Source organism: Myotis lucifugus, unplaced genomic scaffold (assembly GCF_000147115.1).
Source record: "Myotis lucifugus unplaced genomic scaffold, Myoluc2.0 scaffold_121, whole genome shotgun sequence".
NCBI classification, from domain to species: domain Eukaryota; kingdom Metazoa; phylum Chordata; class Mammalia; order Chiroptera; family Vespertilionidae; genus Myotis; species Myotis lucifugus.
The window spans coordinates 2,903,126-2,930,645 of record NW_005871169.1 but is presented as its reverse complement, the minus strand read 5'-3'; the positions used below and the strand labels follow the sequence as shown (position 1 = coordinate 2,930,645).

The 27,520-nt window shown below is 41.3% G+C and overlaps 1 protein-coding gene across 1 annotated transcript in view; it reads right to left on the bottom strand.

Moving 5' to 3' along the window:
- RSU1 (Ras suppressor protein 1) overlaps positions 1-27,520 on the bottom strand; it is a 185,031-nt gene that overhangs the window by 145,917 nt on the left and 11,594 nt on the right. The window contains exons 3-4 of the mRNA XM_006093734.3: positions 16,359-16,409; positions 2,363-2,483 (exon numbers count right to left, since the gene is read on the bottom strand). Coding sequence (XP_006093796.1) covers positions 2,363-2,483; positions 16,359-16,409 — 172 coding nt within the window. The remainder of the gene's footprint in view (positions 1-2,362; positions 2,484-16,358; positions 16,410-27,520) is intronic.

Below are 27,520 nucleotides of genomic sequence, written 5' to 3'. Positions count from 1 at the left end.
AGCTGCCCACAGCAGATATCTAGGTATCATCCCATCTCATCCGTATCCGTCTTGCCAGTTTTACCTCCTCTGTATTTTTCACATACCATCCCTCCCCTGCCTCCGTTCTCACTGACCAAGTTCACCAGGAACGTTAATTTAGCATTCTGATGAGGCTCCTGACCTCCAGCCATACCTCCCTGCAGCCTCTCTTCACACATCCTTCATACAAAAATCTGAACCCATATTTTCCCGCCACTCCACTGTGCAAACTCTTCAATGGTCAGCGTGATAAAATTGGAGCTCCTTTATTTGACACTCAGGCCCTTCATTAGCACATTGACTCCTTGCTGATGATTTATCTGTTTACCTTCATTAGCACATTGACTCCTTGCTGATGATTTATTTGTTTAGTCTACTTCCCCAACTGTGATGTATGCCCCATATGGGCTGGATGGCCACTACCTACAACACATAGTTGGAAGCTCAAGAAATACTCATTAAATGAAGAGCAGAGATTCATGCTTCTCTTCTCCCCTCTTACCATACCGTACCATCCCTCACATTTCATACTCAACAACACCAAACCACCTGTAATGCCCGGAACATGCAGGGCTCTGAGCTTTCAAACATGTCATTCTCACAATCAGAGATGTCTTCCCACTGCTTAGAGTCTGAGAAATTCTTTCTGATGCATCAAGTCTGGACTCAAATACTACCCTTGCAGGATCTCTTCCCCTGAGAATCTTCCCTGTAGACTACTGTGCCCCTGCTCCCTCTCCCACTGCACTTCTAGAACCTGCCACACATCAGTGACCCAGCTGTACACTGTCACTGTTCGCTAACAGCCAGCTCTGCCCCTATTCTTACCGCCAGGGACTGTGATTTTCACCATTGGCCCCCAACACTAGCAAAGTTCTTGATGCAGAATAGGCACTTACATAGTCACACAAAAAATGAATAAAAAAAACAACAACAATGGTGATGATAATAGTTAACACTTACGTACTGCTTACTATGTGCCAGGTAGTGTTCCTAGCACCTGATATGTAAATAACAACTAATTTAATACATGAAAAAATTAATAGTAAGAATATATCTAGTTTTATATATCTAGTATATGTATCTAGCTTTAGATTCTTTACAGATGCAAATTAAACAGTATGACAATTTTCAAAACAAAGATCTAAAGAGAAGATCCTTTCTTTGGGTATATAGTCTCCATATTTATAGGGGGAAATCCCATCCGGCCTAAAGTGTTCTTTCCCCTCCTTTAAACACTACTTCCCCTTAGACATTAGGGGAAAAAATGCTCATGGATCTTAAAAATGTTCCTCTCTCAACCAGAATGAACATCAAAATAAGGAGTGTCTAACCAAAAACTCCCCATGGAAAGAATGAACTAAAACTCATTCCATGAATGAGATTTTTCTCCATGATTGCTTCTTATTAAATTGATAAATACCTGGCCAGCTTCTATTACCACTCCTTGTAAATCACTACCTTACTAGAGCATTTAATGGCTATGATTTCATGAATATATTACTTTGCACAGTGAATAAAGCAGGAGTGGGCACTTTTATCTGAGAGCTATAACGATGAAGCTGGCATTCAGAAGCCCAAGTTCTGGGTGGTATCTATGATGTCTGATGGACAAGGTCCTCTGCCTGGCATGGCCCCTAACCATAGGGGCCATTGGGAGCAAGTCACTTCACCTCTTGGAAAGGGCTTGGCTTCCTCTCCTGGACATGAAAGCAGGAGTGCCTGCCTGCCCACCCTTATAATGGTTGAGAGGGCCAAATGCTGGCAAGAGGACTTTGAAAACTATCAAGTAATATACAGAGCAAGGGATTATTCTTCATTGATACCTGCTTCTGCAACCTCAACTGAACCAAACTTCCTCTCTTCATCTTTGTATAAAGACAGACAAGATTAGAACCTCTTGACTACATAAAAGAATTGCAAGAATCAATAAAGCCATGTTAAGAAATGTACCTTCTCCTCAGAGAAGGAAGGTGCTTTGTGAACTACCTCTGCTTGACACAGAGAGCAGAGTCAACCACATTACAACTGGCCCGAACAGTTACAGCTAAGCAAGTAAGTCCCTTCAGGATCAATATCACTGAAATAAAATTTTATTGGAAACAAAATACAGTAAAAAAAAACAAACACACAACCTTATTGCACCAACAATTAGCTTCTCAATTAGTTCTCAAAGAGATCTGCACTAATGTAGGCCATTGTAAGGATGTATTAAAACAATAAAACTTCCAAAAAACCTAAAACATAAAAGGAAATGAGGAATCAGCTCCTCCCATGAGGGAACCCCTGCCCACGCCACAGTCCCTCCACCTCCTCCTCGTTTCCCTCGCCCGATACTCACCCGAGGTTCAGGTGCTTCAGTTTCTGAAGGCTGCTGATCTGTGTGGGCAGCTCCTCAATCTGGTTATTAAAAAAGTTAAGCACTTCCAAATTCTTCAGCTCTGCTATGTTTGCAGGCACCGCTATAAAGACAAAAAATGCTGATTATGAACTCAGGAACCTCACTCCTCACAGGGAATGCCAGCAACACACTGTATTTTTCTTCACATGAAAGAGAACCATCCAATATAATCATCTAATTCACATATACTTACATTTTGTATGTTTTTCCTAGATTGTAACTCACCAGTGAGTAGAAAGGGAAATGTTTCTTCAAAGGGCAAAGAGAATGTCTGTGCCACAAACAGCCTATAAGTGCATATTACGAAGCATATAAGCTTTATAATTGTCATACAATGTCTGATAAGTGCACTTTTCCTTCCTTTTGGTCTCCTTGCAGCAAGCGAACTCCAAGTCCCATTCTTAATGATACGTTCATCAAGCTGTGTTAATACTCTGGTATCTGAAGAGCTGTTCTCTTCACATTGCACTAAATCACAATTTAAGTTCAACCTTAAATGATAAAATATTCAACCTACCCAGTCTCTTATTTTGGCCCTGACCTTTGCACCCTGAACAGTGTACACACACACACACACACACACACACACACACACGTTACATCAGCTTAGCAACAGATCAATGCACTGTTATTATATAGAATAGGAAAAACCAACTCAGTAGCATGATAGGAATACTAATAGGCAGGTCAATACTAACAGTCGGGGCCTGACAGATTCTTCCTTCCCTACAGTATACCTGCAAATACAAATTTAAAAGCAAAGGCTTCTTTATCTCAAAAGTACTAATTCTCGATTGGTAGCAGAAATGCTTCCCATAGATTGTACTTCATGTATCCATTTGCTGATTCAAGTTTTCTATAAATATTTTATTGGCCATGAACTTATTGTCCATGATTCATACAAACACCAATCCCAAGACTATGCAGGTAACTGAAGCCATTGACATGGGCCTTGGGCACAACACAAGAATTCTGTCTCATGTCAGTACATGTACTTTCCTTCCCACCAGTTCCCTCCAGCGAATGCTCCAGACTGCTGAGAAAACCGAGGAGCACCTTTGCTTAGTACCATTGCAAAGGTGTGTGTGAAATCCCAAACAGACATCTAAAATACTTACAGAGAGCACCATTCCAAGAACTCTAGTGTGTAACTCCGGGGGAATAAGTAAAGAGGACAGGCACACTGTTCAATCTAGTCTGGGGTCATCGTTTCAACTTTATAAAATGTCTAAGATATCGATGACAGGATTTCTTTTAAAGGGAAGAGGCCTGGTAAGAGATAAGGGACATGCTTTCCTTGGAGGAGGGGACTGTGAATAATACAAATCATTCTAGACTAAGGGACGAGGAAGCAGTGATCCAGATGGAAAATGAGCAAGGCATATAGATTTGTTTCCGAAGTGGCTGGTGGTAGGGATGGAGACAAGAGGACAGATTTTAAGGGGATAATAGTGGCAGCTGGGAAACCACGCTCTTGGACACCAATATGAATGCATGTGAGCCCTGCCTATACAATTTGACTACAAAAGCACATTTTTAGATGTGTAGTCAAAAACACACTTTTATGCAAATGAATGGTATTCACTTTATGTAAATGATCATGAAGAAAATCAGGCTGTGCCTGCTGAGTCGCCAGGTGTCAGCTTACCTTTTCTGAACCTGGACCATGAAGTGTATGAGCTCCACAGATGACAACATTGCTCAGAGGCCCGCCTGTTCTCCTGTTCCCCCTCCAGCTACCACAAAGTTTCTCTCCTGCCTTCATCTGATTAGTTTGAAGAGCATTAAAGAAACAGTGCAACCAGGAGAAAATGATGATCCCAATTTAGCCACAAACCAAGAATAATGCAGCCAGAATTACTGCTGCCTTCCCAAAGTTACTTTGCCAATGCAATTAAATGTTGGTCTGAAGGTATCGCCTTTTTGACAGGATGAGAGATTATTTCACTCTCCTTGCTAAATCAGTCCAATTTAAAGCCACAAATTATGCGAAATGTGATTTAGGGCCCTGTTTTGTGGACATAAACAATAACCCCACATTCAATTTACTAAACCTCTTCCAGCCTTTTGGTGTGCATGTGAATTGTGTGTTTAAGACTCCATTCAAGCTAGACAGGGGGAAAAATTACACAGCTAATATTCTCCCTAAACCACAGAGTTTTTCCCATGGCCAAAGTAAAAAGCAAAAGAAATTAACATTCAGACCTGTGTGGATGGGATAACATTTGCTCTTTCAACCAATATTTAGCGAATGCTTATTATGTGCACAGCACCATACCTGTAGCACCTAGCATTTCAATACTTTGAGAATAAAGTAAGAGAGGCATACTATTTAAAGAAAGTAATCTACAAAAGGAGTAGGCGATAAATGGAAACAGGACTAGTGCTTAGAAAACAAACTACAACAAAACTGCCCATAAAAAATAACCAACTAACATAATAACTTGTGCAATAACTAAACCATACACATACATGGCAGGAAAAATTTATGAGACGCTATCATAAAAAGATGGCAGCAATATGTCACTGGTCAGAATATTCTGGTGGAATTTTTCAAGATACCTATGTGACACATTAGCAAGGGTAGTATTTTAAACTATTAACTAAACAACGTGCACCTGTATATTTCTTATTATGGGTTTGTAATGTTCCTTTCTCATCAATCTGTCCAGATTCTGACTGTGATCCCAGCAGTACATGTGCGGCCTGTAGACAACCCCGCACAACCGGCGGTGGACTTGTTCCCTGGGCTGCGATGGTGAAACACTACGAACATGTGCCCATTTCCAGGGACACCAGTGTTACAGACCCAAGGGCCGAACAAGGCCTGAAGATACCATATCTGGGATAAGGTAAAGCAAAATGCAGTGACTAGCACAGCTGCCCCAAATCTGACATGACTTCTGTGAATGCGTCATTCAAGACATCTACCTTACTGCAGAATGCTAGCTCTTTGCACATAAAAATGTTTTTAAAACACTTCAATTATTGCCCAACTGGTTTGCCTCAGTGGACAGAGCGTCCGCCTGCGGACTGAAGGGTCCTGGGTTTGATTCCGGTCAAGGACGCATGCCTGGGTTGCAGGCTTGAAACCTAGTAGGGGATGTGCAGGAGTCAACCAATCAATGATTCTCTCTCATCACTGATGTTTCTCTCTCTCTTTCCCTCTCCCTTCCTCTCTGAAATCAATATATATTAATAAAATAAAATAAAATAAAAATAAAACTTCAATTATTTAAAAAAAAACACAACAAAAAACATGAAGTGGAGACAGACTCATGGATACAGAGAACAGACTGACAGCTGTCAGAGGAAAGGGTTAGGGGCTTGGTGAGAAGACTAAAGGAATTAAATAAAAAACAAACAAAAAACTTATAGACAGACAATAGTACGGTGATTACCAGAGGGAAAGGGGGTGGCGGTGGAAGGTAAAAGAGGGTAAAGGGGGGAAAATGGTGATGGAAGGAGAATTGATGTGGGGTGGTGAACATACAATACACTATAAAGATGATGTATTATAGAATTGTATACCTGAAACCTATATAATTTTATTAACCAATGTCACCCCGATAAATTAAATTTTAAAAAATATTTTTGTCTGTTTTCACAAATAAATATGTCTGGTCAGATTTTCACATGCTTCTCTTGACTTAAAAAATATTTTTTAACTTAAAAAGCTTTAAATTTTTTTCTTTAACAGGGAAGAATAAAGTAACAGAGAGGGCCCGTAAAGGATATTAAAATGAGACAGGGTGTTTAGATTCCTAAGTTACACTGCTAACAACAAAGTGATTAGAAAAATTACAAAACTCATGAGAATACATGAAAATGAGTGAGATTATTCATCATACATACAGTGGCTAGGAAGACCATTTAAGAGAAAATGGTGAAAGCAAACACTGCTTTGCCTCAATATCTGATGAATGGGATACTGGATAGCAACCACCCCCCTTCTCCCTGAATGAGGCAAGGTAGGAAGCAGCACAATAAGCGGAACTGCATAAAACATGACTTGAGACATTGCTGTCAGAGTGAAAGGACAGCCCTTTGGCTCCTCAGCCACAATAGCTAGCAGACATAGTCTATTCACACCAGGGCTAATGTCTAGACTAATTATACAGATGCCAATCCTTTCAGCCAATTAGGATCATAGTCTTGAATGCCATTTCAGTGATAACATGTAAAAGAACCTCTTCATGCTCACATATAAATAATTATGCTCTTCAGAATTTTATGCAAATAAATTCATTTGTACTTATACTGACTAATGGCTTTTGTTTTCTGGCCAAAAATACACAAGGTAAATAGTGAACTAATGATACGTTAGCGTAAGAATTTGAAGTTCAAAAGTATATACTAATGATAACTTTGCAGATTTTATGGGATTTCCCCCAAAGCAGGTATTAAAACAGTGAATTACAGTAGTTATGGGTTATTTAAAAATGTAAAGTTTATGAAACAGTAAAGCAAAATCTCATTTAAAATGATCTGCATGGTCCTCAAGGTAAAAATAAAGTTGCAAAATATCTAAACATCCACCCTGTAAGAGCCACCCCCCCCAAATATTTATCAGCTTTATAAATAACAATAGTAATGCTACTTTTGTTTACTCAGCAGTATTTACCAAGTACTCACACCTACAAGTACATACTTATTGTATCCCATCATGAGGCTCCTAAGATTCTGCAGCTTAAGTAATTTTAACCAAAAATATCCATGACTTAATTCACTACAGGAAAAAAAAATGATCCTACACTTTCAGCAACAATGAGAATAATCAATTATACAAAAATTAGGTGGAAAAGTTACAAGTAAGCAGTAGGCAGATTTTTACAGCATAAAGTCAAACATGCAAAAATATATGTCCCTGGGCTATAAAAAGTATACACACAGAGCCAAACAAATCTAAAAAGCTGAGGAATCTCAGAGGGAAGGTGGGGGAAGAGATTAACCAAAGAACTTACATGCATAACCCATGGACACAGACAATAGTGCCGTGAAGGCCTGGGGAGGGGGTGGGAGTGGACTGGAGGGGGTCCATGAGGGGAAAAAGGGGACATTTGTAATACTTTCAACAATAAAGATAAATTTAATTGAAATTACACTGCCAACAAGGCCATGCAGCAATACAGAACTCATTAATTTGGGAGCAGGTTTGAAGAAGCAGCACTAAGAAGAGGAAATGACATTCGATAACCTGGAAGGAAGTGACATCCGGTGAAGGGCAAGAAATGGACAGGAGCTCCTCTAGGAAAAATACCTGCGAAGTTCTAGAACACGGGAAAGAGTGAGAAGTAAAAGGAGAACATGGAAAACTTCCACTCCATCAATAGGGGTGCAAGCTCAGTCATAAAAAATGGCTCTGTAGGCTCTTAAATAAATGTAATTACAATATATTATTTTATACATACACATTCTCAATCCTTGATTATTATTACCATTAAGAGGGAGAGAGTAAACAAGTCAAATTCTCACACCCACCCACACGCTCTGCCAGTAGTATCTGCCTTCTTTCACAGCTAAGAGTTATTTCAGCAAGAGGCCAACTGGGTTGCTGAGCTTCCTTCCTTGCCTTATGTTGGATGCTGCGGAAGGAAGTAATTGCATGAGGAAGGAAGGAAGGCTGGGGGTGGATGGAGATGCCCACTGCTAGTAGCTTTGTTAACTCCTTCTCGGAACCTCAGGAATTCTCCCTGCTCTTCTAGTTGAACAAGTGAAGACCCAGGGCCAATGCTTCACCCAAGGAGCTCCTAGATTTGCCTCAGTGGGCGTTCAAATGCACACACACAGCATTGGCAGAGGCGGCAGGGGAATGGCAGGCAGAGCCATACAAAGCCGACCCCTTCTCCTTCCTTCCCCCGCCACCCCCCACCCCAACAGCCTCTCCTTATAGAACCACTTTAAGTCTTTTGCTCCCATGGATACAGAGGAGGGTGTCAATAAACACTAATTCTTTTCTCCCCATCCTTTCACCCTGAAGTCATGATATGCTTGGAGAGTGGTCCTTCCGAGTCTGTACGCTGTGGGGTGCCTTAACTACACTCTCCAGTGCTGGCTCCCGGGCTTCATGGAGAAAGGTGAGGATGCATCTCAATTTCTTGAAGGAAGAGCAAGATTTGGAGAGAGGGGCAGGCAATTCTGATCAGAGAAGAATCAGGTGATTAGACCAGAGAATATATAGGCAGGATAAAAGGGTAAAGAAACAGCAAAAACTAGACAAAAGAGGATTCACTGAAAATAGCTGAAAAAATGGTCCATGAGTATAACTAGTGGTCAACCATATCAGAGTGGTGTTCTGTCCTATTAAGTTAAGTAACAAAGAGAAAAAAAAAAAAGAAATGGGAAAGAGATTCTCAAGGTTTTATTGGAGTGTGTGTGTTTTGTGTGTATACACACACACACACACACACACACATTCCACTATTCCACTCAAGGTTACCAATTCTTATTGAAAATCTTATTTAAATTTAAAAATTTTAATTGAAGCAGACAAGTGGTGCTTATGAACATTTTTAAAAAACTATCAACAATGAACTTCACATTATATTAAATATCATTTTAAAGATTGTACAAATTTCCAGGAAACACTCCTTTAAGAAATAGCATCAGTATATCCACACTACAAACACAGAGTGGGGCAAAAGTAGGTTTATATTTGTTCATTTGGAAAATACTACAATAATTTATAAATAAGACAAAGACAAGATAATAGGTACTCACAATTATAAAACTACTTTTGCCCCACCCTGTACACTAATGTTATCTTTCCCCTATTCTAGTGTTTCTAAATCGGAGCTAAATGTACTCCTAAAGAATTCATGGATAATTTTAACAGGATCCACAAACTGGTTGAAATTATAACCCTTATGTGCATATTTCTAGGAATCATGAACACAGCTTTCACCCTATCCTATATAATAAAAGCCTAATATGCAAATTGTCCCCTCAACCGAGTTTGACTGCTTGCTATCATGTGTGCTGACCACCAGGGGGCGGCGCAGAACATGGTGGGCATCGGCGACACAGCACTGGCAGTGGGCAGCAGTAGAAGCACTGCCAGCCCCGATGAGAGTGGGACCGTGGCAGGATGGTGGAGCAGGTGAGCAGGTGGCGCCAGGCCAAGGCAGGTGCGAGCGGGGCCCGATCACCCCGCCCATTGCCTCGCCGAAGGGGACCAGAGGCAGCGGGGGGTGGGGTTGCCACCTGGCTCCCAGGCGCTGAGGGAACAGGGTGGGGGCCCCATGACTCAGGCGGAGGGAGGGCAGGGGGGCAGGAGCCCAGAGGCCCAGGTACTGCCCAGGGCCCAGAGGTCAGCTGGGACCTGCCCTTCCACACCAGATGCTCGCGCTTCAATCGCTGGCCAGGCCCAGGGACCGCACACGTGCACAAATTTTGTGCACTGGGCCTCTAGTTCTTTATAAAGGTCAGTGAGTTATGAAATGTTAAGAAGAGCTGTTCTAAAAGAATGTTGTATATAGGCAAGTAGAGCACCTCTTAGATATCCTCTCCCAGCCTCCTCAACACTGCACACTGTGTACATACACACACACTACCTAGGACCAAGAGATGACTGAACATACATTTTTGCTATTAAGTCAATTCTGTTTGAGAGTTCTACTGTCAATAGTAAGAGAAACCCCCTTCAGCATCAGCTGCCCCAAAGGACCTAGTTATGATTTGGAAAGGGACAGGTTCAACCTGCCCCCACGTTATTTTCTCCACAGCCGACCAGCATTCTGAAATTAACACGATGGAAGTCTTCCACTTAGAAATACACTGCGGAAGGATTAACATACCACACCTAGCTAGCTTCCTCTTAGCACAGAGGAGGACTCCAAGAAAAGGGATTCCAGAAGAGGGCCACTGTGGCTGGTGGGACTGGCAAGAAAGACATCAGTCTCTGAGCTGAGGACACTATACCATTGAGAGCCTATTTCTCCAATGTCACCCATTGACTTGGACTGTGCTGGCCAGGCCAACAGATTCTTTTACAGGATGACTTCGCATGCTTTCTTACTAAAACCAAAAATAACACCAAACTGCCAACTATAGGCAGCATTTTATGATAACCTAACCACTGGTACCATCCAATAGTGTGTAAGTCAAAGCTGTCTGACTCAAAAATGCTAGGAATATATTTTTTTCAAATCCAGTCTTTCAAATAATGGCATGGTAACAAACTGATAAATGCACACTAATTAAAAAAATAAGCTATTGATCAAAGCCTCTGTATTATAAATACATTTATACTTTGTTAAAATGCAAACAACAAGTTGTTTTGACATTGTCCCAAGATAAATTCATGACAGAGAAATGATTTATTTTGCATATTCCCCCTCAGTTTAATTTCATACAAGCCATGCACAAGAACTTTTGCATAAGGGCATGACAAATAATCTGTGAGAGAGGAAATAACTAGAGACTTTGGAACAGGAAGGTGTTGAAAGACTGGTGAAGGTCATCCTTATGAATTGGAATAGTTAAGTTTTCTCATTCATCTCAACAATCAATTATGTCTGTAGGAAAGCGTTTCAATTTATTATGCTTTTAAAAAACTGCTTAATTTTCTTCATTATAATTGGATCTGCATATTGGGAGAATGAATTATTTTATGTAGATCATGGTGCTTAATTCATTTATAGTAACACTTATGGAAATCCCATCAATATGTGCATCTGCATAAAATTTCAAAATATTACATTAGCTTCTATGTACTTAGAAAATTATCTTTGATAAAGAAATTATTGAAATCACTAAAAAAAAAATCCTAGCATTTCTTGTTCACTGTAATTTCAAATTCATACATCAGCTAAGTAATAGGAAATAATGTTTTAAAAAACACACGTTTTGCCATAAAACCTAAGTTTACTGCCTGTCTAGCCATTTCCGATACATTAAATGACAAGATATGGTCCCATTAAGGCCTGAAACTGCAGGCAAAACTGCTAATACCTCAAGAAAAGGTTTTACATGGCAGTTAAAAGTTCAAAGTATAAAACCTAACAATTATATTCAGAGACCCACACTTAGAAAAGGTCTACACAGAGTGAAATGCTAACGGTTTGCATAGAGCAAAAAAGATATCCTTCGTATTTCTTGCACAAAATGATGAGTGCTTCATCCTCGATATACATGGTCACAAAACGAAAAAAATATGGTTGTCATATTTAAGGTTCTAGCAATATCTACATATGGATTTTGCTGTAAGAATAAAATTATCTTTAATATTAAATAAAGCTTCATGTTAGAAAATTAATGCTTAGGGATTGCTTTATTACTGATGCAGAATATAATTCATTTCATAATGTACAGTGTTTTTTCTTAGACAATGGTTTTTGGTAGAAAAATCAGTATAAATATGCACAAAATGCACATTCCTGACTTATTTTTAAATTCAATTTGATTACATACATACATACATACATACTTATTTTAAACTTTCTTCCACAGGAGGAAAATCATATATACTCAATACAAAATACTGCAGAAGGCAATAAAATCCTTCCAATGGAAAGATATTGGAAGGAAAGTTTCTAACTTGAGAAAGTAGCCATCATAACACTAAAAAAATGATGTGTGAAAATGAATGTACAATTTTAGGAGCAAAACAGAAAAATAACATAGCTCCTTATAGAACAGTCTACTTTAATTATGGTAAACTATACATGTAAAATGAAAGAGCAACATGCCCTGTTGAACAGAGCTGAAAAGCTTGCAAAAAATTTCATCTGATACCATTTTGGTTTTTAATCTTTAGTTAGGCCCAAGACCAGAAAGGGGGAAAAAATACCTATCTCAACAGTGACCTCTAGTGGACAAGTGTTAAAATGGCTGTTTCAAAAAATCTTGTCTAAGACTGAAAAGGAGTAGGAAAACACTTACAAAACTAACACTTGCAAACAGTGTAAGAAGCAAGGATAAGATTAAAGAGTAGACTAAAAGACTTAGCTAACACTGGCTTACAAGAGAGGGTAATCACAAAGGCAGCAGGTGGAGGAGCAGGGCAGAGACTGAGGAAAACAGACTGGAATAACTGCTGTTTCCTTCTTTGGAAGCCCAAAGCCAGCCCTTATAGGTATCATCTCGGTCTGCCGGGACTTGGCACAACTCATCAGCTACCAATCCAATGCTCCATCAGCATTAACTGAGTACCTATTTCATGTTCACCATGCTTTGGGCACTTTTGTCATGGGTAGGATACATAGCATCCGACAGGGCTCCTCACCTCAAGAAACATCTAAAATAGTTAATTATATGAAGAAATTAGCAACTAACTTGGGACCTTAAATGCAGAATATTAAACTAACTTTAAGTGAAAGAGTAATGGGCCTAGAAGACGTGAGACCAAAGGTGGTGAAAGGAGGCCCACGAGGTCGCTGGGGGGAAGAACCATGAGCGGCTCAGCACGGTGCCAGCCTGCCCTCCGTGTGGATCCTCGGATGTCTGTGAGGAGTGCCAGCCCACACACCATTCCTCAAGTCTGAAAGGGCCCTAATAACTACAAAGATGATATGACACCAATTTCCAGGACATAAGGTAAAGTTTCTTTACAGCTCTCACAGTCCAGCACGTTTGAAATGGGCCCACGAGTTAGAAACAGAAGTTTGTGGTGACCACACCTATTCAAGCCCCTATACTGGGAAAGCCTGAAAAAACTGTCCAGTTCCTACACTGACCATTCACCTCAGGCCAGCTTTCCTCCCCGTCACGGACTGCTTCCTTCCATCAGCTGGTCTATACAGGTAATTACTGGGAGGCCACTGTGTGTTCAGCAAGAACAGGACATGAAAGAAGACTAGGACACAGTCCTGCTTTCAATAAAGCCTAAGATCTGTTTGGAGAGAGAGAAGAAAGATGAAACACGCGGACAAGGATGTGCGACACTGGTGTAAAGAATCTATGAACAGCCCTGACCGGTTTGGCTCAGTGGATAGAGCGTCGGCCTGCGGACTGAAGGGTCTCAGGTTCGATTCCGGTCGGGGGCATGTGCCTTGGTTGCGGGCACATCCCCGGTGGGGGTGTGCAGGAGGCAGCTGATCGATGTTTCCCATCTATGTTTCTAGCTCTCTGTCCCTCTCCCTTTCTCTCTGTAAAAAATTAATAAAAAAAAGTATGTTTAAAAAAAAAAGAATCTATGAACAGTAGGAGTTTGGGGAAGAAAGATTTCAAGTTGGCCAGGGTAGTCGGGGAGCCTGGGGGGAGGGTGGGGACAAGGCCACTGCAGAACAGAGAGGAAGGGACAAGGTAGCCTAGAACAGAGCAGGGCTAGGCACCTAAGGGGGAGAGGAATCTTCCTGTGGCAGCACATGGTGAGGAAAGGCTGGTTGTAGGATGGGGGCCAGAGCAGAACTGGTTTGGAAAGGCAAACAGCGCCTTCTACAGGATATGTGTGGTATCACAGGGAAAGTGGAGTTTCTGAAGGGTTGGTCTGGTGGTGAACCTCATCTTTACTCTGAAACCATTCCCATTGGGCCAGAAGGGAAACTCTCTGTTGGGTTCCGAGATTGTACCTGTCCAGTCATAGCAGAAGGAAATGGTCCAGTGGCTACTCTGCCTCCTACCTCCTGGACATGCATGCATCTAGGAAAGTGGTTGCAGGCAGGGCCATTTGCCACTGACTTCCCAGTTTCCAAAACTCATCAACATTGCCCCAGTGCCCAGGTTTAAATTTCAGTAATGTCACTGTACTAATGATGAACCTCTATCAGTGATTACCTTGACAATTTTGAAATATTTCTATGAACTGTAATTTAGAAAGCATCAAGGATTTATGCTCACAAAATCTTGAGGAATTTAAGGACCATCAGCCCACTTTCACCTTCCTCATGGCCTCACTTGTACTGTTGAGTGTACCTGTCAATATCAAAACTAGCAGCAGGGAAAGTTAACACAACATCACAGTGTCCCCACAGATACTGACTCAAATGCGTGGAGTCAATGGGTGTCCCAGATCAGGGCCCCAGTTTGAGTAAGCCAGTCATTCATCCCATAAGTCCACAGCAGGGATTTTAGAGACCAGTGGAACTGGCATGCTAAGAGAAAAACACAAACACTTTTGCAAGATAAAAGCAGTACTGAGGCAGCCCCTATTAAAAACCACAGAAAGTGAAAGACACTGATTACAATAAAACATGACAGGAGGATGTGCTCAGTCACTTACACATAATGCATATTTATATTGCCATCAAATGGACATATTTACTATAAACACTTGAAAAGCCATTGTAAAGTCATTCATTTAAATGCCAGAAAAACAGTAAAAGATGCTAATTTGACCTTAGTGGAACAGACCGGGTGTCACTGACACTACTCACAATGGCATGAAACAGAATTTACCAAGATGATTAATTAGAGTTTACTGGATAAGTGTGTCTCAAACGAGGAAAGAAGAAGAAGAAAAAAAACAGGAAGGAAGAAATATGAAGTTTGGATCCATTCACAGTCAACCTTTTCACAGACACAATTTAAGTCCATATTTGTGCGTCTCTAGGTTAATCTCTTATCATATGCCTGGAGCAAGAAACTGATCTATGGATACCTGAGATTTCTATCTCTGTGGAAGTATAAAAAGAAATGTTACAACCATCTGAAAGATATTTTAAAGAACAGATCAATTAATTAAATAATATGATTAAAGCAAGTTTTGCTTTCTTGTTTAAATGTAAAGTGTTTCACTCTAATAATGATGCATAATATAAGCTTGGCAATTAAGAAATATTTTTATAAACTACTGAGTATAGAGCTTCAGGAATTCTGCTCACAAAATCTTGGGGAAATCAGGAATCATGCTGTCCACCCTTCTAAACAAACAGCAAAACCCTCTGACTGGGATTAGATTCTCAGTGGACAACAGGACCATTTGCTACAAAAACAATAAAAACAGCTGCATGTCACCTGTTACAAAAATGACCACAAGTGACTGTCGCCCTCACTTTCAGCTTCTGTGGTCCCTACTACTAAAATGTGACAATTGTGCCTCTCTGCCTTTGCCTTACAAATATGCACCTTTTGCTAAAAATGAACTAATCTGCCTGTCTCCTGCACATGAGGGGCCCTGCCACTCCTAATTCTCAATAATCAACAGCTCTGTGACATTGCTTCAAGCTGTACACAATGCACATAAATTCAGGGCACAAATCCCTCAGGATGACATTCGGCTCAATTTCATTGGACTCAGAAAGCTCCCAAACAAATTCTTGCCACATGATTAGAAAATCACTCAAGGCTGCAGGAAATATGGCAAACACAAAGAAGTGACAGTCAATTAGGAATGAGAAAGGAGAGTGGGGCCCTGTCATTAAAAAATCTTTAAAGCCACAGCTAAGAATAAAATGGCCCATATCATTCATGCAAGATATTCTTATAAGAGCTGGTATTAAACCTACTATTTGTTAACCATACCATGACTCTACTAATGTCCAATAGAAACCAGACTCAATAATTTTTTAAAATGCAGATTCAAATATATGTATATATATGGTTTATACAACTCTTTGGTTTCTCCCCTGCTCCCCTCATTAAGCAGGGAAGGAAAGTACATCAACAGATAATTTTTTCCCCTTTGAAGAGGAAGTATAGATGAAAGCAAAAACTCTTATTCTAATTATTTTTTTACACTTTTTTTTCATAAAATACTAATGAATGGCCCAGCAGTTCAGGTCACTGCAGCATTTATCATCCCTAAATGGGACGAATTCCACAGAAACAAAATGTCACTTTCTTTCTTCAGCTTACACACTCAATAAGAAAGAGTCTTCAAAATAGAGCAATGCACAAAATATGGGAAGACAATATGCTCAAGTATCTTAGTGTCACCAAAATAAACTTTAGGATTCCCCAAATAAACGTGTGTCTTTAAAGGAAACAAGAGAGTCAGCAGTATCACCACATTACCGACAAGGCAGACACTGTGAAACAAATGAGAAAGTGAACTCACTTGTTAGCTTGTTGTGGCTGAGGACCAGTTGTGTGATGTGGGATAAGGAGACTGTAAAAGAAAAAAAAAAATCACACAATTAGTTAACGTACCCAAATTATAGTTACACTCCTACAATGTAAAGTGCTAAATTATTTTCACAGGTTGAAGTGTTACCTCTCACAAAAATAGACTCAAGAATTCATATAACACTGTCGGTAAATGTTAAACCAAATTAAGAAAAGTCATGCAATTAGCAGTGCAATCAGCACAGCAAGTTGGAGCTAATAAGATTAATGAGCAGGATCAGACATTCTAAGGGCCAGTCAGCTTTGCTTGCAGAGCTGGTTTTTGCTGGCCCAGCCTCAGTGATCCATCTCAGTAACTGTGCCAGTCAGAGAACCGGCCAAGAGTGTGGAAGGCACAAAGCGCTCATCCAAGCTAACAAACCATCACACCAAGACAAAAAGATCACACCACAGACTCATCCAATCCAAACTGTCAATGGTGTTGCTGTTGGAAATCATGATTTACTTACTTATCCTTGTATGGCTTTGATCTATCTTAGTCAATGAGTTATAATCTAAAATTACTATGGCCCTGGCCAGTTTGACTCAGTGGATAGAGCGTCAGCCTGTGGACTGAGGGGTCCCAGGTTCGATTCTGGTCAAGGGCATTTAACTTGGTTGTGGGCATATCCCCAGTAGCGGGTGTGCAGGAGGCAGCTGATTGATGTTTCTCTCTCATCAATGTTTCTCTCTATCCCTCTCCCTTCCTCTCTGTAAAAAAATCAATAAAATATATTTTAAAAAAATAAAAATAAAATTACTATGTATGTTGATGTTCAAACTGTCCCAGTTGGACAGTGTGTGCCCATCTAACCTGGTTGCTAAGCTCCTTTGGCAAGTCCCATCACTCTGAGCACGTCCTTGCTTTCTGCACAAGGTATTCAAGCTCTTCTGATACTTTTCTGCCACAGCCCTGGAATCAGCCATTTCTAAAATGAGCTCTGGTTCCTTTTTGTGGAAAATGTATATATAAGCCAAAATCTGGGCACTAGATGTGCTCATTGCCATCTAGGGCAGTGGTTCTCAACCTTCTGGCCCTTTAAATACAGTTCCTCATGTTGTGACCCAACCATAAAATTATTTTCATTGCTTCTTCATAACTGTAATGTTGCTACTGTTATGAACTGTAATGTAAATATCTGATATGCACGATGGTCTTAGGCGACCCCTGTGAAAGGGTCGTTCAACTGCTAAAGGGGTCGCGACCCACAGGTTGAGAACCACTGATCTAGGGGCTCAATATTCTCAGCCCCTATCAGTGGAGAGAGGTAAAGAACACATGAACACACACACACACACACACACAACTGTGTTCACTTCACTATTTATATTATTGAATTCATACCAACAAATCTGATTTCAATACGCAGTTCATTCAAGTTTTCTTCCTTCCCATGTTTGTAATCCCCTTCTCTAATAGTGAGACCTCTGACTTCCATTACCTTTAACCTACTCACTTACTTCATGATACCTCTATACATAACTGCATAGAGTTATCTTATAGCTTATGCTTATCTGCAGGGAAACCTGGGAGTCTGGTAGATTCTTGGTCACAAGCAGGACAAGTAGGTTGGCTAGAGATGTTTAATGTTTCATTTAAAGTTGAAACTGCCCCAGAAGTCCCCAGAGCCAGCTAATACAAGTCGAGGGACATGCAGATTGATGGCTTACACCTGGCTACAGGTACATGACCAGTCGGGCATAAAAGACACTGCTGGACATTTTTGGCTGGGCTTCCCTGAAACCCTGGTTCTCCCACATGTCTTGATGGTTCATATCTGGAGACAAAATATGTTCTGAGCAGCTAAAAAAACCATCCTAGGGAATCACCAGTGAGCCTCCTGGTCCCCAGAGGCTCACCATATTTTCTTACTCCTGATAAACCATGTATGTTGTGGATTCTTCTGAGTACTTTCAGCCATCCAATGTAATAATGCAGCAACAGATCTCCCCCCACCTCCTCCTTCCACCATCACACTCTGTCAGACTCACCCTCCTCATCTGCCCTCACCCTCCTCGCCCTGCCTGGCTTCGAACCTCCCAAGCCAGGTTTGCCACCCCGCACAGATGCCCCCCTCATCCCACTCAGGTTTCCACACATGCCTTAGGCCATCACGCCCCCAAATCTGAACACCTTTCTTTTTCTGTCCCACTTACTGGCTTTCGGACTGAACGACTACAGAAGGGGGAAGAAAAAGGCAAAGAGGAAGGAGAAGAGCATGTTTGTGATCTGTAAGAGTCACATAACATCTAAGATTTTAGACACTGCAGAACATCTCATACATTTTTTGCTTATAAAAGTTAAGATTTTCTTGCCCACCAAACAAAGCATTCCTTTATCTCTATGTTATATAGTCTGATAAAAAAATCAAAGAGCTGCCCTCCTACCAAACAAGATGAAATGGATTCACAGATAGATCAGTTGAGACTACGATCAACCTCATGTGAGAACAAACTACAAATAACAAAGGTTACACATAACAGCAGTTTCTCTCTTTTTTATACACAGGCAATCCAGAGGTTCCTGGTATCTTGTTGATCAACCATCCCCAATGCATGGATCACATCTCATGGTCTATAATGGCTACATGAGCTTAGCCATCATATCTGCATTCCCTTCAGAAAGACAGAAAGGAAAAAAAAATGCCTTCCCCCTTTAGAAAACTTCCAAGAAGTTACACATGCACTTCTACTTATAAGCAATTAATCAAAATTTTGTAATGCAGTCAGGCCTAGCTGCAAGGGAGGCAGGGAAATGCAGTCTGTATTCTAGGTGACCATGTGCCAGCTAAAATTAGGGGTTTTATTATCAAGAAAGATGGGGCAAACTGAAACTAGCAGACAACTAACAACCTCTGCCACTAGCAAACTACTCCAATTAAGTGTCACAGAAATCAACTGTGATTATAAAGAAAACTAATAATCCTATCTCCTCCTGCCTTTATTTTTCCTAAATTATCACAACTAATTAAAAACAAAGAAATTTTGCTTTCCTCCCAACTAACATTTACAATGAAAGATTTAAGTAGTGAAAGCTGGTTCTCTTCAATCATTTCAGTGTGTCATTTCAACAAGCATTTAGCAAGAATAAAGTGGTGAAATGTGTAAGTTTCTTGTTTTTAATAGAGAACAGAAATCCAGTTGTTGCTTCAGCTGATCACATTACTAGAATGTACTTTTTTTTTTCTTTTCTTACTATTGTTACAGGGCTACATGCTAAAGTAGGTAAGAGGGAGGAAAATTAGAGCAGAAAAGAAAAAGTTAATGAAAGACCTTAGAGGAAATATTTAGGACAACAAAGGACCCTGGGCTGGGCCTCTGGGGAGAGCAGTAAGATTGGACAGAATCAATCACAAAGCCTGGTACAGGCAAAGACCGAGTAGAGACAGGAATATTCATAAAAGCCACGGCTCCCTCCCACTTGGCAATGTCGAGTTCATTGTGAGTCTCCTATGGAAACTGCACTGTTAAAAAAGAAGGGAGGAGCATTTTCTCAGTCCTTTGAGATTTTGCTTCCTGGCAATTGTCATCACTTCGGCTCCAATCAACTCATAAAAATTCTTTAAAAAGGGGAAGGAGGGGAGAAAAGGTCTAGCAAGATAGAATGGCTTATTTAAAAGTACAAAAGCCACTCTAGTCAAACAAGGTGGGGAAACGGGAGCAGGCTGTACCCTGACCTGGATCACACACTGGGAGACCTTCCACTGTATGAGTAACACACTTCAATGGTCCTGCTAAGCCATTAGCTGTCAAGAATGGGCACTGCCAGAACAGTGAGGACTGTTATTGAAATTCCTACAACAATAGTAAACTATGCTTTGCCCAGCCATTTTTCAAAGACGAGTATATTTCAAAAGTCAACCAAATAACTAAGAAGTACTATGGTTGAAAGCAGAATATTTTCAAAAGTCAACTAAATAACTAAGAATTGTGTTGACATACACAGTTAAGTGTTAGCATGCCTTGACTGTCATTCTATCTCTAGCCTTTAGAAATGGGACTTGAGTGAACACTATTTCAGGCCAAAATGAATAGTGGGAAACAAAACCATTGGGAGGGAGGTGTTTGTGAGGGAAATGTGGTGGGGTGAGGTTGCTGGCACTGTATATATGATTTATAATCATTTGTGTCTAGCCAAAAGGGGAATCAGCAGGAAAATGCTCCAAGAGGACCTGGCTGCTACAGAAATTTCACAAGAGAGACAGTCAAGGACTCGCTGACTGGGTACTTACTGAGCACACTGAGTGTCGAGGTGTCGCTATCTTGGAGATCCTTGTAGAAGTAATGTTGACCATACATCCTCGTTAGCCTGGGACAGTCTGAGATTATGTCTGCTGTTCCTCTCAGAACTGTACTGGTTTGGATGACAAATTACTTAGTCACTCAATTTAGTGAACATGCCCAAAATCTTAAAATGCAAGGTAAACCCTACAATGTGAGGTATAAAAGGATTACTGAGGAAAGAAATATATCTGCAGGGATAATGGCAGTTGAGAAGGAAATATTACTTATTGTGGGGTGAATGACACATCCAAAAGGCCATAGGGCAGAGGTGCACCAGGCCCTGAAGCTGGACATGGAAGACATATGGCAACTGGAGGTTATGGAAGCAATCCAGCTTCCATATCTGAGATGGAAAACAGGGAAGGTACAGGACAGGAGGGAGCAGCCAATATCTTAATGAAATAAACTCAGAAAAATCAAAGGACTAACTAAACACTACTAGAAAAAGAATTGCCTTTTCTAGATAACACAATGGAAGCAGATATTATGTAAAATAGGTTCAGTTTTTTTCCTTCTTCTGCAGCACAAAGTAGGCAGCATGAGATGAGAAAAATAAGCATGATAAAATCCACAGCCCCCTAAGATGAAATTATCGACTTACTTTCAAAATAACCCAACATATCACAAAGATGTGGCACACTGGAAATTGTCTCTAGTTTCATTTTGGTAAATTAGAAAGCAAATTATCCCTTTGGTAGCACTTTAGAGAAGGTAGAAAGTTCTGGCTTTACAGCATGACATTTACAGCCAGAGAAAAACACGGCCAGGATGACACTAGGGGGATGAGGCTTGAAAACACACAAAGTGGTATGAGGCCTGAAAATTTCTGCAACCTTGTCACAGGTCGGAATCGGCCATCTTTGGGTTACAAGCGAAAGGTTCTATAACATTGGTCACAAAAACTGGACTGCACTCTGAACTGAAGCCATCAGAAAAACATTGCTTTCATCAGAAGGCCAATGGTCACCCCTTCTTGACAGCTCCTGTGGTATCAAATATCGCCATGTTGGGAGAACCACCGTACCTCCTGGGATATTCAAAGAGGGCCACCTTGTTTGACAACTCCAGGGGGCACCATTCCAATTCTGTACTACACCCGGCTGGCGTTGCTCAGTGGTTGAGCATTGACCTAAGAATCAGGAGGTCACAGTTTGATTCCCGGTCAGGGCACATCCCTGGGTTGCAGGCTCCATCCCCAGTGTGGGGCTTGCAGGAGGCAGCCAATCAATGATTCTCTCTCATCACTGATGTTTCTCTCTCTCTCTCTCTCTCTCTCTCTCTCTCTCTCTCTCCCTCCCTCCCTCTCTTTCCTCTCTGAAATTAAAAGAAAAATAAATTCTGTGCTACCCCTCGAATTACACTGCATATAGTATCCTATGTTAATTTGTTTCCTCCCAAGTTGCAGACCAAAAAGAATTAATTTGAACTTTATTCTTTATGATGAAGAATGGTCCAAGTGGCTTTTCCATTTTGGCTCCCCAGTAGGCTAGACATAGCAACAGCCCTACACAATGCTGACTCAGAGACTCCACAGGGATGTGGGAGCAGCCAGATGTCAGCACCAGGAAGCAGTGCTGACCAATTTGGGTTCTATGTCTCCATGATGCATGATGAAAATGCCTGCCGTGTCACATGGCTGATGTTATTTCACCCATGGTAGTAAGATACCAATTCAGATCTCCTTAAATATGCACCTTCTGACAATATATTAAAGTGAAGACAGACAATAAAATGTTTGGTACCAAGATATAATACAAATATCATATTCATCAACACACTCAGAATCAGAAAAACATTTTTTTTTAAATTTCATTCAAATTTAAAACTTCAAAAATAATCACCACGGTATGAAAACCTTCCTGTACTTCATAATTAATTACTTTGGAGAGTTGGAAATTCTTTAGTAGCAAGTTTTTAAAACTGATTACTTAACTGAATTCTACTTACAGATGAAGGGTCCATCAACCATAATTAATTGCTCTTTCACTCAACAGAAAGCAATTTACCATATGTGGTCATTGAAAAAAAGCGATACTTCTTTCGATACATAAATAAGAGCAAAGATTCACATGTGAGAAGATCTTGTGAGCTGGTCATTGAAGGGGTGAGGGGGTTTGCATCAATTGGGACATTAAGTACTATCTGTGGTTTCAGGCATCCACTAGGGGTCTTGGACTGTATCCCTTGCAGGTAAGAGGGGACTACTGCCTATGACAGGCAAAGGTTTAATATTCTTAATACATAATGATTTTTCCCATTGGTAAAATGCAAAAAAAAAAAAATGCTGCTCTTTAAATACAGAATGATGTCAGTAGTATCTGGTACAGAGTAGGTTCTCAAAAAATGGTGGTTATGTTTATTAGTAATTAGGAAATTCTGCATTGGTTCAGCTGATGCATAGGTTGCTGTGATCGCGTTCTTGGAGCTCTGCCGGGCAGAAGGCTGGGGGTGAGGAGTCTAATGGTCTCTGGAGTGAGGTGTGGGTTTGTGGGGGCCATCAGGGACACATCAGTGTGTGTGAGAAGAGAAGGCAGGGGAAGAGGCTGGAGCCGGACTGTGGGGACAGACATCATGCCAGGAGAAGATCTAGGGACCCTGTAGCTGGTCAGAAAAAAATATACACCAGGTCTGAGCTGGGAACAGCTGAGTGTCCATCCAGGAAACTAGTTATATGAGGCTGGGGAAGGAAGCAGCTGGAGGTCAGGATAAGGCATGTCACAGGGTGAGAAGCTGAAAGCCAAGGGTAAAAATAATGAACTGTCCATGAGACCAAACCATGGGTGCGGGTGAGACAGGTGGCACCGGGGTTCTCAAGCATCGAGTGTCTGCTGAAGGACTCCCAGCTCTGAGCTCCGAGGACACCTTCTGTATAGGCAGCAGGTCTACGAGTGCACGCTTCCTGCTTCTGAAGGAGGTGTGCCTTTACAGGCAACCCGGACTCTGGGGTTGAGGTAAGAGGTATGGAGGGAGGCAGAGCTGGAGGCTGCTCAAGGAGAGAAATGAGTCGTCGGAGAGAAACATGCCCCGAAAAGAAAAAAGTGCCTGTGCCCCACCAGCTCCTTACTCATCTCCAGAGATACACAGAAGTTGAGAATGTACCATATTGTCTGAAAAGGAAAGCATGTGCACTTGATACTGCCCATGTCCTCGTTTGGGGAGAAAAATGGACTGATGGACTAAGATTCCTTTTTATCTTTTGGATAAAAATGCCATACAGTTTGGCCATTTGTGGATATTTGTTTGCTCTATTTGTTTGGCCAGTAAAAAACAGGGTCAGAATTAATGAGTTTCTTGTTTGGAAACAGCATTTAAAGAGTTCTCTGCTCATGAGCTCTGAAATCATGGGCAAGTTACTCAACCTCTCTGTGCCTCATTGTTCTCATTTAAAATTCCACAAGAGGAGGTTAACAATAGGACTATTGTAAAGGGTTGTTATGAAGAATATGTGAGGTAACAAAGTGCTTACAACTGTGCCAGCCACGTTTTAAGAATCTGGTAAACATTAGTTATTAATGGCATTACCGTATTTTACTTTAACATTTTTGATTCTAGTGAGTGGCTATAAAGTGCTCAACATAGTATACTGATGTAGCAGGCATCACAAAAATATTAGTTGTTTCTTATCTCTTTTTTAAAATTTGTTTCACAGAATCAAATAATTGAATTCAGACTTTCATCTCAAAATGAGGAAGGTGTGCTCTAGAGAAATGCAGGGATTTTTATCAGGGTCTCATGGGATTACAATCTGGGTCTCAGGCTGCTTGAGTTACTTGATGTAACTGTCATATTTCATTCAAATAGAAAGGAATTTTCCCATTCAGGTTAATCCTCGTTTTGGTAAAACAGGAATTTCCATCATCTTGAACACTCCATCCTGGTGTGGACAGTATTTTCCCATGTTGGAAAGAAGCTGAAGATCTGGAATCTGGGAACCTGGGCTGCAGTTCAGTTCTGATTCTGGTGCCTGTGGAACCTGAGAAAATTCACTTTACCCTTCTGTAAAATCACTTTACCTGTAAATGAGGAGCTTAACTTTTTGATTTCTGGGGTTCTAGAACTAGTTTCTAAAAATACACCTAGCCCTAACAGGTTTGGCTCACTGGATAGAGCGTCGGCCTGTGGACTGAAAGGTCCTAGGGTCGATTCTGGCCAAGGGCATGTACCTTGGTTGCGGGCACATCCCAGTAGAGGTGTGCAGAGCAGCTGATCGATGTTTCTAACTCTCTATCCCTCTCCCTTCCTCTCTGTAAAAAATCAATAAAATATATTTTTAAAAATACACATATTTTATGTTACACAGATAAAATAGTTCAAGCAAGAAAAATCAGTCAATACAGACAACCATAGAAGGAGGGGGAAGCAGAGAGGAAGGCAGATATAGAATAAAACTGACTCTGGACCTTAAAGATTTTACTAACCTTGAAAAAACTTAACAAGTATTTCCCCTTTAAATTTACATTTTATATATATATAAAATTTATTTCAGAAAGGAAGGGAGAGTGGGAGAGAGATAGAAACATCAATGATGAGAGAGAATCATTGATCAATTGGCTGCCTCCTGCACAGCCCCTATGGGGGATCAAGCCCACAACCCGGACATGTGCCCTGCCCAGGAATCAAACTGTGACCTCCTGGTTCATAGGTCGCTGCTCAACCACTGAGCCATGCCAGCCAGACTCAAGCATTTCCCCTTTAATGGGAGTTTCAGATCAGCTTACACCTTTATGCATTATATTCGATAATGTGTCATGGTGTTTGATTGCCTCCCTTACTACAGTTGTTCCCCCTTATCCATAGGCAATGCATTCCAAGACCCCCAATGGCAGCCTGAAACCACAGATAGTTCAGAACCTTATATATACTGTGATATTTCCTATATATACTTACCTATGATAAAGTTTAATTTATAAATTAGGCACAGTAAGAGATTAACAACAATAAAATAGACTAACTCTAACAATATACTGTAATAAAAGTTACATGAATGTGTGTGTAAGTGTCTCTTTCCATCTCAAAATATTTTATTGACTATACTCACCTTTTCACTTAAAGGAAGCACTTTCGGGCTTCTCTCTGGCATATCCAAACTGCCAGCATCACTACTCTCGTGCTTTGGGGCCATTATTAAGTAAATAACAAGCACTGCAGAACTGCAATAGCAGATATGCTACTACTCATTGACTAACAGGCAGTGAGCGTCTACAACATGGAGACGAGGGGCAAAGCGATAATTCAGGTCCAGGGGGATGGAGTGAGACAGCAGATTTCACAAGACTCAGAACAGCACACAATTTAAAACTTACGTTTATTTCTGGAATTTTTCATTTAATATTTTTGGACCAAGGATGGCACAGGTAACCAAAACCACAGCAAACAAAACCACAAATAAAAGGGGACTGTTCTGAGTTTCAAATATTTCCATTTTGGTGATTCTTCTCTTCCATTTTAACAAGTATATAAGACCGTACTCCACGACCCAACAATTCCACTCCTAGGTCTACAAACAACAGCAACGAAAAAAAAGACATGCATCTGTCCTGGCTGGGTGCACTGGATGGTCACGGGTTCAATTCCCAGTCAGGGCACATACCCAGATTGCAGGTTGCATTCCCAGTCGGGGCATATACCGAAGGCAACCAATCGATTTCTCCCTCTCACATCAATGCTTCTCTGTTTCTCTCTGTCTCTCTTTCTCAACTCAGTCAGCATATCCTCAGGTGAGGATTAAAATATAAATAGATAGCAACACTGTCCTTATCAGCCCTAGCCTAGAAATGACCCACATGTCCATCAACAGCAGATGGATGAATACTGGTAAACTGATGGAGTCACTCACTAGAGCTATAACCAACTTCACAATGTGAATAAATCTCATGAACATGATGCTGAGCAAGAGAATCAGACACTTGAGAGTGCACACTATATAATCCTTTTTTTTTAATGGTGCGCAGACAAAACTGATCTATGCTTTCAGAATCGGGAGAATCACTGAGGGGACAGCAGCTGGGAGGTGCAGGTGCTCCTGGGTGCTGATCCTGTTCTGCTTCTTGGTCTGAAAATGTGTTAAGCTGTGCATTATGCATGCACTCATCCATATGAACACCTCAATACATTTTTTTGAACTGGATTTTTTAAAACTATGTGTAAGTGTTTTGGAAAAAAGAAGATTCCTGTGTCCTCAGCCAGTCGGCATGAGCAGGAGCAAGTCCACTTCTGTGGACATCCAGAAACACATTCCTAAATCAATACTGAATCACTTCCCCATACAGGCAGGTGCCATGTCTTCTACAATGGGACCGGTGTGCCCATAGACACACAGTGTACACTTACTGAATTAGCCTTTTTATCTTTATACTAGAGGCCCGCTGCACGAAATTTGTGCACGGGAGGGGGGGGTCCCCTCAGCCCAGCCTGCACCCTCTCCAATCCGGGACCCTTGGGGGATGTCCGACTGCCAGAGATCGGGCCTAAACCGGCAGTCAGACATTCCTCTCACAATCCTGGACCACTGGTTCCTAATCGCTCACCTGCCTGCCTGCCTGGTTGCTCCTAACTGCCCCACCCCCGCCAGCCTGGTCACCCCTTACTGCCCCCCCGCCAGCCTAATCTCCTCCAAGTGCGCCCCCTGCCGGCCTGGTTGCCCCCAACTGCAACCCCCCCGCCGGCCCGGTCGCCCCTAACTGCCCCCCCTTGCCAGCCTGGTTGCCCTCAACTGTCCCCCTCTGCCTGCCTGGTCACCCCCAACTGCCCCCCTGCTGGCCTGGTTGTCCCCAAATGCCCCCCCGCCCCAATGACCTGGTTGCCCCCAAATGCCCCCCGCCCCGCCAACTT